At 44.1% G+C, this 18,681-nt stretch overlaps 1 protein-coding gene across 1 annotated transcript in view; it reads right to left on the bottom strand.

Annotated features, from left to right (window-relative positions):
• opn4a (opsin 4a (melanopsin)) overlaps window positions 1-18,681 on the bottom strand; it is a 60,504-nt gene that overhangs the window by 11,080 nt on the left and 30,743 nt on the right. Inside the window, exons 5-8 of the mRNA XM_073025735.1 lie at window positions 17,156-17,327; window positions 9,861-10,022; window positions 9,440-9,547; window positions 8,400-8,577 (exon numbers count right to left, since the gene is read on the bottom strand). Coding sequence (XP_072881836.1) covers window positions 8,400-8,577; window positions 9,440-9,547; window positions 9,861-10,022; window positions 17,156-17,327 — 620 coding nt within the window. The remainder of the gene's footprint in view (window positions 1-8,399; window positions 8,578-9,439; window positions 9,548-9,860; window positions 10,023-17,155; window positions 17,328-18,681) is intronic.

Raw genomic sequence — 18,681 nt, 5'->3', positions numbered from 1 at the left:
ATTGTGCTCACTATCTCCAAAATGCTCTCCCACTGAGAGACCTGACACCTGACCAGATTCATTTCCCAATACCAGATCAAGTACAGCCTGTCCTCTTGTAGGCTTTTCTACATATTGTGCCAGGAAACCTTCCTGAACACACCTAACAAACTCCACCCCATCTACACCCCTTGCTCTAAGGAGATGCCAATCAATATTGGGGAAATTAAAATCTTCCATCACAACAACCCTATTATTATTGCACCTTTCCAGAATCTGTCTCCCTATCTGCTCCTCAATGCCCCTGTTACTATTGGGTAGTCTATAAAAAACACCCAGTAGAGTTATTGACCCCTTCCTGTTCCTAACTTCCACCCATAGAGACTCAGTGGACAACCCCTCCATAACTTCCTCCTTTTCTGTAGCCATGACACTATCTCTGATCAACAGTGCTACGTCCCACCTCTTTTGCCTCCCTCCTTGTCCTTTCTGAAACATCTAAAGCCTGGCACTCTAAGTAACCATTCCTGTCCCTGGGCCATCCAAGTCTCTGTAATGGCTACAACATCATATCTCCAAGTTCTGATCCACGCTCTAAGCTCATCTGCTTTGTTAATGATACTCCTTGCATTAAAATAGACACACCTCAAACCATCAGTTGGAGCACATCCTTTCTCTATCACCTGTCTATCCTCCCTCTAACACTGCCTACAAACTTTCTCTATCTGTGAACCAACAGCCCCTTTCTCCGTCTCTTTAGTTTGGTTCCCACCTGCCAGCAAGTCTAGTTTAGATAGATAGATAGATAGATAGATAGATAGATAGATACTTTATTCATCCCCATGGGGAAATTCAACTTTTTTTCCAATGTCCCATACACTTGTTGTAGCAAAACTAATTACATACAATACTTAACTCAGTAAAAAATATGATATGCATCTAAATCACTATCTCAAAAAGCATTAATAATAACTTTTAAAAAGTTCTTAAGTCCTGGCGGTAGAATTGTAAAGCCTAATGGCATTGGGGAGTATTGACCTCTTCATCCTGTCTGAGGAGCATTGCATCGATAGTAACCTGTCGCTGAAACTGCTTCTCTGTCTCTGGATGGTGCTATGTAGAGGATGTTCAGAGTTATCCATAATTGACCGTAGCCTACTCAGCGCCCTTCGCTCAGCTACCGATGTTAAACTCTCCAGTACTTTGCCCACGACAGAGCCCGCCTTCCTTACCAGCTTATTAAGATGTGAGGCGTCCCTCTTCTTAATGCTTCCTCCCCAACACGCCACCACAAAGAAGAGGGCGCTCTCCACAACTGACCTATAGAACATCTTCAGCATCTCACTACAGACAATGAATGACGCCAACCTTCTTAGGAAGTACAGTCGACTCTGTGCCTTCCTGCACAAGGCATCTGTGTTGGCAGTCCAGTCTAGCTTCTCGTCTAACTGTACTCCCAGATACTTGTAGGTCTTAACCTGCTCCACACATTCTCCATTAATGATCACTGGCTCCATATGAGGCCTAGATCTCCAAAGTCCACCACCATCTCCTTGGTCTTGGTGATATTGAGACGCAGGTAGTTTGAGTTGCACCATATCACAAAGTCCTGTATCAGTTTCCTATACTCCTCCTCCTGTCCATTCCTGACACACCCCACTATGGCCGTGTCATCAGCGAACTTCTGCACATGGCAGGACTCCGAGTTATATTGGAAGTCTGATGTGTACAGGGTGAACAGGACCGGAGAGAGTAAGGTTCCCTGCGGCGCCCCTGTGCTGCTGACCACCGTGTCAGACCTACAGTCTCCCAACCGCACATACTGAGGTCTATCTGTCAAGTAGTCCACTATCCAATCCACCATGTGAGCGTCTACTCCCATCTCCGTTAGTTTGTGCCTTAAGATCTTGGGCTGGATGGTGTTAAAGGCACTAGAGAAGTCAAGGAATGTAATCCTCACAGCACAACTGACCCCCTCTAGGTGAGAGAGTGATTTGTGCAGCAAATACGTGATAGCATCCTCCACTCCCACCTTCTCCTTATACGCAAACTGAAGAGGATCCTGGGCGTGCCTGGTTTGTGGCCTCAGATTCTGTATTATCAGCCGCTCCATGGTCTTCATCACGTGCGACGTCAAGGCAACAGGTCTGAAGTCATTCAACTCCTTTGGTTGTGGTTTCTTCGGTACCGGGACAATACAGGATGTTTTCCACTGTCTGGGTACTCTTCTCTGCTCCAGGCTCATGTTGAAGATGCGCTGTAGTGGTTCTCCCAGCTCAGTCGCACAGGCCCTCAGTAATCGTGGGGAAACTCCATCCGGTCCAGCCGCCTTGCTGGTACAGATCTTCCTCAGTTGACCTTCCACCTGTGCAGCCGTAATCCTGGGCGTGGGCAAGGTCTCCTGTGAGTGGCTATTTTCCTGTGAGGGAAGTAAGCCTGGTGTGGATTTCTGCGGTGAGGATGAGATTGAGCTGTCGAACCTGTTGAAGAAGTTGTTCAGCTGGTTCGCTTTCTCCACATCTCCACTTATGTTCGCCCCCCGCTTTGCACCGCATCCGGTGATGATCTTCATCCCATCCCACTCCTCCTTCATGCTTTTTTTCTGCAGCTTTTGTTCTAGCTTCCTCCTATACTGCTCCTTTGCCCCCCTCATCTGTACTCTGAGTTCCTTCTGAACTCTTTTAAGCTCCAACCGATCACCATCTTTAAAGGCCCTCTTCTTCTGGTTTAGGAGGCCTTTGATGTGACTAGTGATCCAGGGCTTATTATTGGGATAGCCTTAGCAAACCTCCCCGCCAGGATATTGGTCCCCCTGGGATTCAAGTGCAACCCGTCCTTTTTGTACAGGTCACACCTGCTCCAAAAGAGACCCAATGATTCAGAAATCTGAATCCCTGCTTCCTGCTCCAATCCCTCAGCCACGCATTTATCCTCCACCTCACTCTATTCCTATACTCTTGTCGTGTGGCACAGGCAGTAATCCCAAGATTACTACCTTTGTGGTCCTGCTTCTCAGTTTCCTTCCCACTGTAGGCTGTTTTCAGGACCCCCTCCCTTTTCCTACCTATGTCGTTGGTACCAATACATACCACAACATCTGGCTGTACACCTTCCCACTTCAGGATATTGTGGACGCGATTGGAAACATCCCAGGCCCTAGCACCTGGGAGGCAAACTACCATCTGTGCTTCTTTCCTGTGTCTGCAGAATCATCTGTCTGACCCCCTAACTATAGAGTCCCCTATCACTGCTGCCTTCCTCTTCCCTTCCCTTCCCTACCCTTCCCTACCCTTCTGAGCCACAGGGCCAGACTCTGTGCCAGACTCTGGGCCGCTGTTACTTCCCCCAGGTAGGTCACTTCCCTCCCTCCCCCCACCCAACAGTACTTAAACAAGAGTACTTATTGTTAAGGGGAACAGCCACAGGGGTACTCTCTAGTATCTGACTCTTGCCCTGCCCTCTCCTGCCTGTTACCCACTTATCTGTCTCTCGAGGCCCTGGTATGACTACTTGCCTATAGCTCCTTTCTATCACCTCCTCACTTTCCCTGACCAGACAAAGGTCATTCAGCTGCATCTCCAGTTCCCTACCCTGGTCTCTAAAGAGCTGCAGCTCGATGCACCTGGCGCAGATGTGGCTGCCCGGGAGGCTGGGAGTCTCCCAGACATCCCATATCCGACACCCAGTACAGAACTCCGGCCTCACAGACATACTTCCTATTCCTATTCTTCACAAGTAACTTAACTCACCTTGACTGAAGCCCTGTTGAGCCAAAGCCCTCCTACTCTGATTCCCTCTACTCAGTGCCCACTCTATAAAGCTGTCTTTTTTAATTCTTCCCACCGGTCTAACTTGCTGACGTCCATGTGCTTGTGCAGTCATGTCTTGATCAAACCACTTTTGAAAAAATTATCTCCTTGTAAATTCTTCCCACCGGTCTAACTCATGTGCCTCTGCTGTTGTGCCTCGATTTTATCTTTGTGTCATCCACAAACTTGGCCATAAAACCATCAATTCAACCTTACAAATTATTGATATGCAACTTGAAAAGAAATGGTCCCAACATTGATCCCTGTGGCACATCACTAGTCACCAGCAGCCAATCAGAAAAAGTCTTCTTCATTCCACTCTTTACTTCCTGACAGTCAGCCAATCTTCTGTCCATGCTAGTATTTTTCCTGTAATACATTCGGCTCTTATCTTGTTTAGCAGTCTCATGTGCAGCACCTTTCAACAGCCTTCAGAAAATCCATGTAACCAACATCCACTGACTCTCCTTTGTCTATTCAGATAGTGACAAGAAGGTGTACAGGAGGGAGATAAATCAGCTGGTTGAGTGGTGTCACAGCAATAACCTTGCACTCAACGTCAAATAATTCCAACAGATTCATTGGGCAAAATTTCCCTTTAAAGAAACCACGCTGACCTTGGACTAGTTTATTATGTGCTTCCAAGTGTCCTCAAACCTCACCCTTAATAATGGACTCCAACATCGTACCAATCACTGAAGTCAAGCGAACTGGTCTTTAATTTCCCGTCTATACCCTCCCTCCTGTCTTAAAGGGTGGAGTGACATTTGCAATTTTCCGGTCCTCTCAAGCCATTCCAGAATCTAGAGATTGTTGAAAGATCATTATCAATGCATCCACAATCTATTCAGCTACCATTTTCAGAGTCATGTGGTGAAGTCCATCTGGTCCAGCTGACTTATCCGCTTGCAGACCCAAGCACCATCAGAATCAGAATCAGGTTTAATATCACTGGCATATGCGGCAACATACATACATATTATGCAATACATAATAAATACTGTCAATTACAGTAAGAAGTGTATTAAAAAGTTAAATTAAATAAGTAGCGCAAAAAGGGAAAGACAGAAGTAGTGAGATAGGGTTCATGGGTTCAATTCCATTCAGAAATCTGCTGGCAGAGGGGAAGAAGCTATTCCTGAATCGTTGAGTGTATGCTTTCAGGCTCCTGTACCTCCTCCCTGATGGGAGCAATGAGAAGAGGGCATGTCCTGTGTGATTGGGGTCGTTAATGATAGATGCCGCCTTTTTGAGGCATTGCTCCTTGAAGGTGTCCTGGATGCTAAGGAGGCTGGTGCCCATGAAGGAGTTCATTATCAATTCTTGACGTTGAGTGCAAGGTTGTTGCTGTGAACCTACAATCAGCAGACCTGTCTCACTCCTGTTTTCCTTCCTGCCACCATCTGAAATTCTGCCAACAATAGCTGTGTCATCAGCAAATTTACAAATGGTATTTGAGTGTGCCTAGCCACACAGTCATGGTTGTGGGGAGAGAGTAGAACAGTGGGCTAAGCACATATCCTCGATGTGCACGGGTGTTGATTATCAGCGAGGTGGAGGTGTTATTTCCGATCCGCACTGACTGTGGTCTTCTGGTGAGGAGGCTGGGAATCCAGTTGCAGAGGGTGGTCTGCAGGTCCAGATTTTGGAGCTTGATGATTACGACTGAGGGTATGATTGTGTTGAACACTGAGCTGTAATCAATAACCAGTAGCCTGACTTAAGTATTAGTATTGTCCAGGTGATCCAAGGCCACATGAAGAGCCAATGAGGTTGCATCCGCTGTAGACCTATTGTGGCGATCGGCAAATTGCAGTGGGTCCAGGTCCTTGTTTAGGCAGAAGTTGATTCCAGCCATAACTAACCTCTCAAAGCACTTCATCACCATAGATGTGAGTACTACTAGACGATAGTTGATAAGGCAGCTCACCCTGCTCTTCTGGTATGATTATTGCCCTTTTGAAACAGGTGTGAACTTCCTACTGTAGGTTGAAGATGTCTTTGAACCCACCTGCTGGTTGGTTGATCAAGGTTTTCTGAGCCCTACCACCATTGGGGTTTGTTGCCTTGTGAGAGTTCACCCTCTTGAAAGACATTCTGATGTTGGACTCCAAGACAGAGGTCACAGGGTCACCGGATGCTGCAGGTATCCTCACAGCTGTAGTTTTATTCTTCTTTTTAAGACATGAATAAAAGGTGTTGAGCTCCTCTAAGAGTGAAGCATCAATGCTCTTCATGATGTTAGGCTTCGCTCTGTAGGACATAATGGCTTGCAAACCCTGCCAGAGTTGACGTGCATCCGATTTTGCCTCCAAACTCATTCAGAATCATTCCTTTGCTCTTGAGATATCCCTCCATAAGTCATACCTCCTTCTTATATAGTCCTGGATTCCCAGACTTGAATGTCACAGATCTAGCTCTCAGTGGACTACAAATCCCCTGGTGCATCCATGTCTTTCGATCCTGGTATGTATGGAGCGTTATCATGGCACACACTCATCCACAGGTTTTAATGAAGTCAGTGACAACTGTAACGTATTCTTTCAGACTTAAAGATGAATCCCTGAGTACTGTCCAGTCTACTGACTCAAAACAGTCCTGTCAGCGCTCCTCTGCCTCCCTTGTACATACCTTCTGAGGTCCTCAGTTTCTGATATAATCAGGGGACAGAAGTAGAGACAGGTGATCAAACTTCCCAAATTATGGGAGTGGGATGGCACGAGAAGCATTCTTAATGGTGGTATAACAACAGTCCAGTGTGTTGGCTCCTCTGGTTCCACATGTGCTATGATGGCAATAATTATTTAATGACTTTTTCTAGCTGACCTGGTTAAAACCCCCCCATAATGTTGGGGAAGGCCAGAGTTCACTGTTTCATGCCTGTTGATTACATTGCTCAGTTCGTCTAGAGGCGAGATGTACACCACTACCAAGATGATGGTTGAAAACTCCTATGGCAGGTAAGATGGACGACCTTTGATTGCTAGATGTTCCAGATCTGGTGAGCACGACTGAGACAGAACCACCACGTTTCTGCACCATGAAGAGTTAATTATAAAGCATACTCACTTCCTCTGCCTTTGAAAGTCTCAGCAGTCTTACCTTGGCAGTGAATCGTGAAGCCAATGAGCTGTATCACTGCGAGAGAGAGCCAAGACTCCATGAAACAAAAAATACAATAGTCCCTGATGTCCCTCATACAGCAATCTTGCTTTGAGGTCTTCGATTTTACTTTCCTTAGTAATGGCTGCCCCTGACACTTGAATTTCTGGCATATTGCTGGTGTCTTCTACAGTGAAGACTGATGCGAAACACTTATAAAGTTTGTCCACAATTTCTTGTCCCCATTACTACCTCTCCAGCATCATTTTCCAGAGGTTTAATATCCACTCTTGCCTCTCTTTTACTCTTTATACATCTTTGATATTATTGGCTGGCTTACCTCCATTTTTCATCTTTTCACTCCTTTTTTTTAGTTTCCTTCTGATAGTTTTTAAAAGCTTCCCAATCTTCTAGCTTCCCATTAATTTTGGCTATATTGTATGCCCTCACATTTGGTTTTACACTGTCTTTCACTTTCCTTGTCAGCCTTGGTTGTGACATCCTCCCTTTACAATACTCCTTTTTGGGATGTATCTCACCCGCGCCTTTCAAATTGCTCCCAGAAATTCCAGCCGTTGCTGCTGTGTCATCTTCCCTGCTGATGTCCCCTTCCAGTAAACACTGGCCAGCTCCTCTCTCGTTCCCTTTTAGTTCCCTTTACTGCATTGTAATACTGATACATATGATCAGACCTGTATTCATCATCCTTCTCAATTTTGTCCCATGTTACAGTAAGTTAAATTCATATCCCTTTCTAAACTTTTTGTCTTTTTGTTTCTTCTGGGGACTTCTGTAATCTCTCATGAACTCTCCTTCTCTTTAACTTTATCCTCACTTTAACTGTTAAACTGTTGAACCTATTACATAGTTTAAACACACACTTCTACAATTTTTCCCTATCACCTGCCTATCCTTGCTCACAGACTCACTGCACACTCTGTCTACTTGTACTCTGGCATCCCCATCCTCTGTCCTATCACTCCACTTCTCATTCCTCCGCCAAGTTTGTTTAAATCCTCCCCAACAGCTCCACCGAGCCTGCCTGCAATAAACCAGTATCAATACCAGCCAGCCTAATACTACTAGTTAACTGGTTGAAGGAAACCATATACTGGAGAGCAGTGAATTTCTGGAATTCATTACCACAGACAACTATGGAGTGTAAGCCATTGGGTATATTTAAAGAAGAGGTTGATAGGTTCTTGGTTAGTGAGGACTTCAAAGGTTACGGGGAAAAGGGAATTGGGAGGGATAATAAAGCAGCCAAAATAGAAAGGCAGGGCAGACTTGATGGGCCAAATGGCCTAATTTTGCTCCTATGTCTTATATTCTTATAATACTGGGGATCAAGAAGTGTAATTTCCTTACTCTTCTTGAGGTAGGGTATGAAAGGAATGAGGATGGTGAAATGTTGAGATAGTTGTCAGCTCTGATCCAAGTGAATCTCAGAAATGATAAAAATTCTAACTATTTCTTCTTGTTGCCCAGAGTTATAAAGCCCCTCCTTACCGACTCGCTGTCTGAAGTGGAGAGGCGACTTTTTGTCCGAACATTGCCATTTGAGTTTGACGTTTGACTGGTCATGGTGGACCGCCTGGTGGAAGAGTAGCTGCTAGCTAATTTGTAATCTTTATGCGAGATTCTCAGTATCCATCCGAAGACAGGAATGTATTTAGCAATTGCCATTCTGAAAGTGAAGAGTGATAGTTTATTTTTTATTATTTAGAGATGCAGTAGGGTGACAAGCCCTTCTGGCCCAGTGAACATTGACCATTAGCCTACAAACCTGTACTTCTTTGGAATGGAGCACTCAAAGTAAATCCATAAGGTCATGAGAAGAAAATTTAAACTCAATACAGACAGCAGCAGAACTGAACCCGGGTCTCTGGCGCTGTAATAACATCATTGCGTTAATCACCACACTAATCCTCCACCCAACTAATCTCGTTGGGATTAAACATCACCAACTATATTCATTGGAATGGCCACTTCTGAGCCTTTCTTGGCCAGAACCTTGCCAGACCATTTTTGGTAGATTTGATTAGAACTTTTTTTCTGGGATGAGGGTCTAGATAGACAGAACAATGTTGACCCCTTTGTCGCTGGAAGGTGGGAGTTAGACTGTTTCCTTGGACCATTGTGGCCCATGTGCTTTGTGAGAGTGTTGCTGCAACTGAGTGGTTTCCAAACCCACTTCCTAGGGCAGTTTAGAGTCAACAGCTCTGAAGTCACTTATACACCAAGCCACTAAGGTCCAAGGGAACTGCTTAGGATGTTACCAATCCACCCAGCATTTTCTCCAAGTTTCCTTCAAGTACATTTGCTAACCAAGTTTTCCTTTGCACCTGTTCATATAGGTATTTGTGCATATGACAATAAACTTGACTTTGTCTTTGATTTCAGCCTACGCTGGCTGCACCTGAACATAGAGTTTCTTGATTATTAGCTCAACCATTCTTTCTTCAATAACATGACCGCTACATATTACGTCATTGAACTCTGACCTTATCGTTCTCATCGCATTACCATGGATAATAAAAAAATCCTACCTGTACTTGGGATGGGTAATAGCATAGATGATTGGGTTGTGAATGGCAGAGGCTTTGGCAATCACAGCAGGGACGGAGTTCATGTAGGGTGTGAGGATGCTGGCATACCTGTAATCACACAGGGGAAGTAAATCAGCAGTGCGCACCGAAGTGGAGAGTGCTGAAGGACTGACGTTGCATACCGGCACTTCTCATTAGAATACAAGCAAACAAGAGCACCAGTGGCTACTTGGTCCTTCAAACCTGCCCCACCATTCAATGAGATCATGGTTGATTTATCCCAGACCCAAATTTACAGGAACTTTTAAACATTAGTACAGAGCAGAAATCTGTTTCAGAGTGATACCAAAACTGTATTACAAATGCAACTCCAGGACACCAACAATTAGCAAAAAAGAATTGTTTCTGTATGTGTACATACCCAGCAAAAGCAGTGAGGGCCACAATCGAATATGGAGACCAGGAGATGATATAAAGCAGGATGACTATCAATGCAATTTTGGCCATTTTCCACTCATTCTTTATCCTATTATATTGTCTCCGGGATTCCCTGTGTGAGTTTCCTCCAATTTTCTCCACATCTCTGTTGGAATCAGGAATTTGTTCTGTTTGAGTCAAATTCTACCAAGATCCAAAAGGTGAATATTTTATTCCAGAAGGTGTGGGCACAATTAATGTACCCTCATTGTAGGCATATTTCCATGGATTTAGAAAGTCTACGTTTATAGTTACCGAGTCAGTCTAGAATAAATTCTGCAGCAAAATACATGTAACCATATAACCATATAACAATCACAGCACGGAAACAGGCCATTCCGGCCCTCCTAGTCCGTGCCGAACTCTTAATCTCACCTAGTCCCACCTACCCGCACTCAGCCCATAACCCTCCACTCCTTTCCTATCCATATACCTATCCAATTTTACCTTAAATGACACAACTGAACTGGCCTCTACTACTTCTACAGGAAGCTCATTCCACACAGCTATCACTCTCTGAGTAAAGAAATACCCCCTCGTGTTTCCCTTAAACTTTTGCCCCCTAACTCTCAAATCATGTCCTCTCGTTTGAATCTCCCCTACTCTCAATGGAAACAGCCTATTCACGTCAACTCTATCTATCCCTCTCAACATTTTAAATACCTCGATCAAATCCCCCCTCAACCTTCTACGCTCCAATGAATAGAGACCTAACTTGTTCAACCTTTCTCTGTAACTTAAGTGCTGAAACCCAGGTAACATCCTAGTAAATCGTCTCTGCACTCTCTCTAATTTATTGATATCTTTCCTATAATTCGGTGACCAGAACTGTACACAATATTCCAAATTTGGCCTTACCAATGCCTTGTACAATTTTAACATTACATCCCAACTTCTGTACTCAATGCTCTGATTTATAAAGGCCAGCGTTCCAAAAGCCTTCTTCACCACCCTATCTACATGAGACTCCACCTTCAGGGAACTATGCACTGTTATTCCTAGATCTCTCTGTTCCACTGCATTCCTCAATGCCCTACCATTTACCCTGTATGTTCTATTTGGATTATTCCTGCCAAAATGTAGAACCTCACACTTCTCAGCATTAAACTCCATCTGCCAACGTTCAGCCCATTCTTCTAACCGGCATAAATCTCCCTGCAAGCTTTGAAAACCCACCTCATTATCCACAACACCTCCTACCTTAGTATCATCAGCATACTTACTAATCCAATTTACCACCCCATCATCCAGATCATTTATGTATATTACAAACAACATTGGGCCCAAAACAGATCCCTGAGGCACCCCGCTAGTCACCGGCCTCCATCCCGATAAACAATTATCCACCACTACTCTCTGGCATCTCCCATCTAGCCACTGTTGAATCCATTTTATTACTCCAGCATTAATACCTAACGACTGAACCTTCTTAACTAACCTTCCATGTGGAACTTTGTCAAAGGCCTTGCTGAAGTCCATATAGACTACATCCACTGCCTTACCCTCGTCAACATTCCTCGTAACTACTTCAAAAAATTCAATAAGGTTTGTCAAACATGACCTTCCACGCACAAATCCATGCTGGCTACTCCTAATCAGATCCTGTCTATCCAGATAATTATAAATACTATCTCTAAGAATACTTTCCATTAATTTACCCACCACTGATGTCAAACTGACAGGTCTATAATTGCCAGGCTTACTTCTAGAACCCTTTTTAAACAACGGAACCACATGAGCAATACGCCAATCCTCCGGCACAATCCCCGTTTCTAATGACATCTGAAAGATCTCCGTCAGAGCTCCTGCTATCTCTACACAAACTTCCCTCAAGGTCCTGGGGAATATCCGGTCAGGACCCGGAGATTTATCCACTTTTAAATTTCTTAAAAGCGCCAGTACTTCCACCTCTTTAATCTTTCTTATCACCAAATGCTTAAAGCAGGGAATTACTAAATCCAACACTTGAGCTGTTACCTTTCATAGAACATTGAACAGTACAGAACAGGAACGGAGCCTTTAGTTCACAATAGCTATGCCGACCATGATGTAAATTTAAACAAATCCCATCTGCCTGCGCATGATTTTCCCCTCCATTCCCTGCCTCTTCATTATGCCTGTCTATTGTTGCCCCTTAAACATGGCTGCCATATCTGCTTCCATCACCTCCCCAGCAGCAACTTCCAAGAACTTAGCACTTTGTTTAAAGAAAGGCCTTGTAAATTTCTGTTAAACTCTCCCCATCTCACGTTAATATTTGACATTTTCAAATGAAGGGAAGTAGTTTCGAGATAAGGGACTGGTTATTTCAAACCAAAAAGCCCTTCTGGCAGGGCAGCAAAACTCTATCCGAGAGAAGTTTGAAGAACAGATCATTATATAAACACGAGTAAGTCTGCAGATGCTGGAAATCCAAAATAACATATGCAAAATGCCGAAGGAACTCAGCAGGTCATACAGAATCTAAGCATCTATGGAAATGAATAAATAGTTGACATTTTGGTCCAGAAGAAGGTTCTCAGCCAAAACTTTGACTGTTTATTCATTTCCATAGATGCTTAGATTCTGTATGACCTGCTGAGCTCCTCTAGCATTTTGTGTGTGTTGCTTTGGACCATAATATATTTAAAATGGAGGTAGATACATTTTTGATAAATAGTAAGGTTGAGGGCTCTGGGGATTTGAGTCGAGGGTTAGGATGGTTCAGGGGTGACAGGTATATGAGCATCAAACTGTAAGCAAAGGAGTCAATGTGGCCAGTGGAACTCAAGAAAAAGGATCAGCCCAGGCTGATTATCTGAGAAATGTGATTTGTTAGGTTGGGAATCTGTAACTGACTAGCTGAAGTGATTTATTATTACAGTGAGAACACTGGAGAAGGTGTAACACGCAACCTGAATAATGTCATTTGGTTCTGGTTTCTGAAGTATCTCTCTTGTTGAAATTCACAAAGCTGAATTTATATAAGCAATGGAAGTGTTGGAAAGACTCATTTCCTACAAAGCAAGGCTTTGTGCTTTGTGACATAAGAAGAAGAAGAATTGTTAAATTGGGTAAACTGATTTCTGAGGAGATAATGGAATACTTCCCCAGAGAAATGAACGTAGAGCAGAGATGAGCACGGGGTGTTACTGAGATGGGCCATTCTCACCACGAGTTCTTTTAACGCCCGGAAGACCAGAGTGGAAAGCTGGAATTTGATTCTCTTACGCTGCTCCAATGAAACCCAAGGGACAACACCATTCCATCCATTCCCATGACAGATTTCATTCACTTGCTCCAGTGTAACCTTCTTCCAAATACTCAGTTCTCCACCTCCTCTCACCTGAAACCACTAGTGTCACACTCCTGTCCTTCGCGGTGTTTCTATTTCTCCACATCAATAAAATGATAATGGGCTTGAGCGGGTAGTTAGAGGAATGATGTTGCCTCTGGTGGGGAGTACAAGCGATGTACAAGTTATTGGTTTAAAAAAAACGTGAAGTGTTTATTTCTTTACTTATTTTACACATAGTAAATTCTGTGAGAGCAAATTATGTACCTCAATTTTCATAAAGTGATTTGTGGAGTCTGTTGGGGCAAATTTCTGTTGTCCAAACAATTTTAACATGGGCTTTATAGAACAAGGGCTGATGGTCTCAAACTAAGGGTTAAGTCATTTATTACTGAAATGAGGAACTAGTTCTTCTCCAGCCCAGGAACCTAGTGACTCAGTCATTTATTGCATTTATAAGAATGATAGATAAATCTCTGGGTATTAAAGCAGCCAAATTGTGCATAGAGAGAAGGAAAAAGGTGTCTAAATTAGGAGGTCAAACATAGACCTTGTCAAATGGTGGAGCTAGCTTGAGAATGAAGGACATCCTCTTCACTTACACAAAGACAAATAAATAAGATTATGAAATCCTTGCATCTGAGTAATACCAGTTTAGAATTAATTGCAGGTAATCTCTTCAGGGGACCTGAATATAACTCACAGAAAGAAGGAATAAATTGACTGATCTGGACAATTACACAGATCACAACTGAATTTTCTATAAATGAAAGCATCAAAAAGATTTTTAAATGGAATTGACGTGGAGTGCAAAGTAATGAGACACAGCAGTTTGGAACTGAATAACTGAAATTATTGAGTTAAAGAAATGTTAAAGTTTAAGCTATTTTCTTCATATTCAATCAAAAATCAAGTGCTGAAGGCTAAGTAACCATTCTCTTTGAATGAAACAATTCCAAGGAGGTCAGCGAGTCCTGCTGTTGAATGGTGATAGTGAGCCAGACCTTGGCTTTGTTAGGGGGTTATGAGTCACAAGTTTGTGGGACTAAAGATACAGTTTTCCTTCCATGATGATCATGAGTGAAATAGTTAGGTTTCCATGCTAACTTGATAGTTTCATGGTCAACGTTAGTGATTCCAGGTGTATTGAATTGGTTGAATTTAAGGTGCTGTGGTGGGATCATTAGTCCAAGACTTGGATCACAAATTTAGTTACAGAACCATCATGTGGCTGCTTCAATAATGAAGAACGCTGTCAGAAGGAACAGTACATTAGTCAGGGCATTGAATACAGGAGAAGAGAGGTTTTGTTCCAATTTAAAATCTGACCTCAAGTGGAGCACCATGTGCAGGTCTGGTTACAGCACTGGAGGAAAGATGTAATAGCACTGGAGATAGTTCAGGATGTTGCCTGGGATGGAGCATTTTGGTAATGAAGAGAGACTGGAGAGTGTGGGTCTGTTTACCCTGGAATGGAGGGGGTTAAGAGGGGATATAGAATTAGGGTAAGGAGTAAAGCTCCTGCCACTGATTCCCTCCCTCTATTGTTCACATCGTTCCACCTCACCTCCATTTCTTGGTTCTGTGCTTCCTTTCCTATCAGATTCCATCATGTACAGCCTCACCTTTTCATATTGGCTATCTCCCTTCTACTCTTTCAGTCTAGATGACCAAAACATTGACTATCTATTTTCCTCTACAGCTGATACACTGAGCGCCTCCTGCAGCCCATTCTTTACCTCTTTATTTTGGCTCCCGGCCTAGTGAAAGATGCTTCAAACCCGCCACTGTACACAGCAGGTTTAACAGCCACCAGAGGTCCATTCATCTTATTACTAATTTTGTTGGTCACAGCTTGAGAAAACGAGCCACATTTCAAATATGAACAACAATTCAAATTATGTGACAAGTTCAGTTTGCAACTGACTAAAGGTTCATGTCATCAGATATTCAAGATTATGACTGATGCCCCTCCCCAAAACTCCATAAAACATAAAGAGAAACTGGCTTAAATTTGGAGAGAGATGGAACAGCTCTGATTTGTGTTTGAACTTCAAACAACAGCAGCATGAGCTGACGCCAAAAGGAGAATTGAATACATTGAGCAGCAACAATTTGATCATCTTTTTTCGATGATGTAGGAGAGGCTCAGCAGGGCAGCTAGTTCAATCCCGACCTCTGCTGCTGTGTGTGTGGAGTTTGCACCCCCTCTCTGTGACCATGTGGGTTTCCTCTGGGTGCTCCAGTTTCTTCCTACAATCCAAAAATGTAGCAGTTTAATGGTAGCTTAACTGGACACAATAGTGTGCCCCTAGTGTGTCGATGGGAATGGTTAGGGTGGGTTTAGTGCAAATGGGTGTGTTTGGTGGTCAGTGAGGACTTGGTGGCTTGTTTCCATGTTACGTAAGTCCAAGACTCTGCATCTAGCTGCATGTGTCTGTGACTCTGTAGCTCTACGGTCTAGAAGAAGGCCTTAGGTGAGAGTGAAGAGATTTAATTGGAACCTGAGGAGCAACCTTTTCAACCTGAAGGGTGTCGGTATATGGAATGAGGCTGCCAAAGGAAGCATTTGAGGAAAGTACATTAACAATATTTAAAAGCTACTTAGATGGGTACATGGATAGGAAAAGTTTAGATGGAACACACACAAAATGCTGGAGCATCTACAGAAAATAGTATAGTCGATGTTTCTGGCTGAGACCCTTCAGCAGGACTGGAGATAAAAAGATGAGGAGTAGAGTTAAAACGTTGGGAGAAGAAAAGGAGAAACACAAGGTGATAGGTGAAGCTGGGGAGGGGTGAAGTGAAGAGCTGGGAAGTTGATTGGTGAAAGAGATACCGGGCTGGAGAAGAGGGAGTCTGATAGGAGAGGACAGACGGCCATGGAAGAAAGAAAAGGAGGGAGGAACACCAAAGGGAGGCGATGGGCGGGCAAGGAGATAAGGTGAGAGAGGGTAAAGGGGATGAGGAATGGTGATGGGGTGAGGGGGACATTATTGGGAAATCGATGTTCATGCCATCAGGTTGGAGGCTACCAAGACGGAATATAAGGTGTTGTTTCTCCAACTTGAGTGTGGATGGATATATCAGAATGAGAATGGGAAGTGGAATTAAAATGGGTGGCCACTGAGAGATCTTGCTTTTCCTGACAAATGGAGTGTAGGTGCTTGATGAAGCGGTCTCCCGATCTACGTCGGATCTCACTGACATACAGGAGGCACACCGGGAGCACTGAACACAGTAAATGACCCCAACAGACTCATAGATGAAGTGTCGCCTCACCTGAAAGGACTGTTTAGGGCACTGAATAGTAGTGAGGGAGGAGGTGTAGGGGCAGGTGTAGCACTTGTTCCACTTGCAAGAGTTAGTTCCAGGAGAGAGATGAGTGGGGGAGAATGAATGGACAAGGGTGTCACATAGGGAGCAATCCTGTGGAAAGCAGGAAGTGGGGGAGAGGGAAAGATGTGCTTGGTGGTGGGATCCTGTTGGAGATGACGGAAATTGCGGAGAATTACTGTAGGTGCTGGATGCGGAGGCTGATGGGATGGTAGGTGAAGACAAGAGGAACCCTATCCCTAGTAGGGTGGTTGGAGGACGGGGTGAGTATGTGAAATGGAAGAGATGCGGTTGAGGGCAACATTGGTGCTGGAGGAAGGGAAGCCCCTTTCTTTGAAGGAGGACACCTCCGTCATTCTGGAATGAAAAGCTTCATCCTGGGAGCAGATGCGATGGACAAGTTTAGATGGATGTGTGTCAAACCTGGGTAAATGGGACTAGCTTGGGAATATGATGGGCTGAAGAGCCTGCTTCTCTGTTGTATGACCCTCTGACAAGATATGAGATCCAGAGAACGTATCAGATTGCAGACTTCCAAAAAGCAAAGCTGGAACAGTCAGACAATGAAGTGTGAAGGAGAGCAGTTCCCTCGCATGAGCGCAGGCTCCTCAAGCCGAAGCAGAACTCACCTGTTGGTGGACAGAATGGCCCGGAAGATAAAGATGTAGCAGTAGATGATGATGCCCAAAGGAATGAAGAAGACAAAGCAGAACAGAAGCATGGTGTAAGCCCGGACAGACGGCGTGAATGTCATGTAGTCCCAGGTACAGGAGGTCATCAATCCTTCAGGCACGTAGGCACCTACAGGAAAGAGATGGAGAACAGGGGACCATTAGCAATTGTTCAAGCAAGCATGAAACAGGAGATAGCGATCGTCAATCTGGGTAGAGTCAGTATTGTGTCCCCATTCTGCATTGGCTAACTTTATGGCAAAGTCTGCTGTCATCATCTCCAGAGGCTCTGGTTTTGCAGGAAGCCCTGAACATGTTGGTATGAAGGAAAGTTCTAAAGGCTGCAAGAGCCTTTAAGTTGTGCTTTTTCACTCTATGGATGAAAAGTTGCTCTACCTTTCTTTGTGCTGAATAAAATCTTTAGGTCGCTTAAGTGCTACATAAAGTGTGATGACACGGGCAGCACTGGAGGTCAGGCCTGGACATGAATCATCGGAGCAGCAAGGCAGTGGCATTACCTGCCGCAACACTATTCCACCCCAAAGGTGAAAACTGCTTCCAAAGGGAATCGAGCAAAGCTTAAGTTGAGCTGCATTGCTGAAGGATGATGACAGTGGCAAACAGTGGGTTGTTTGCCTGCTGGAAGGACAGCACTGCTGCTTATACAGTGTGGAAGGGATATTACAGTGTAACACAGAAACAAGCTCTTTGGCCCATCTCATCCATGCTGACCCTTTTTCCCATCCACACCAGTTCCATTTGTCCTATCCTTCTACGCCCTGCAGAGTTAAGTGTCTGTCTATACACCCTTTAACTGTAGTGCATGTGTCTGAATCCAGTGCCTCCTCTGGCGGCACACTCCACGTAGATAGATAGATAGATACTTTATTGATCCCAAAGGAAATTGCAGTGTGACAGTGGCATAAGTGCCCAGATATACAAATATACACATATTAGAAGAGAAGTAAGAAAGAATATTAAATAAGTTAACTCAAACAGTCTAACAGGAGGGGATCATCACTTCCCTGGCTATAGGTTGACTCATATAGAGCCTAATGGCCGAGGGTAAGAATGACCTCATATAGCGCTCTTTGGAGCAGTGCAGTTGTGTGGTCTATTACTAAAAGTGCTCCTCTGTTCAGCCAAGGTGGCATGCAGAGGGTGAGAGACATTTATACATTATACATTTCTATTGTGTCACCCTTCAGCCTCCTTCACTTGAAGGAAAACATGCCAACATCCAAATTCTCCCCATAACTAAGGTCCCCCATCCAGGCAATGTCCTGGTGAATCTCCTCTGCACTCTCTCTAGCACAACCACATCTTTTCTACTGCACACAATAGTCCAAAAGTGTCCAAACCAGTTCTTTTAAAACTACAATATAAATCCCGGTTCTTATATTCTGTACCCTAAGCTATTCTCACATTGAGACTTCTGTGGACTATGGACTTGAACTCAAGATCGCTCTGTTCATAAATGGTGT

The sequence above is a fragment of the Hemitrygon akajei genome, chromosome 21 (assembly GCF_048418815.1).
Source record: "Hemitrygon akajei chromosome 21, sHemAka1.3, whole genome shotgun sequence".
NCBI lineage: Eukaryota > Metazoa > Chordata > Chondrichthyes > Myliobatiformes > Dasyatidae > Hemitrygon > Hemitrygon akajei.
Note: the sequence above shows the minus strand (reverse complement) of the source record. Positions and strands in the feature narration are given on the sequence as shown.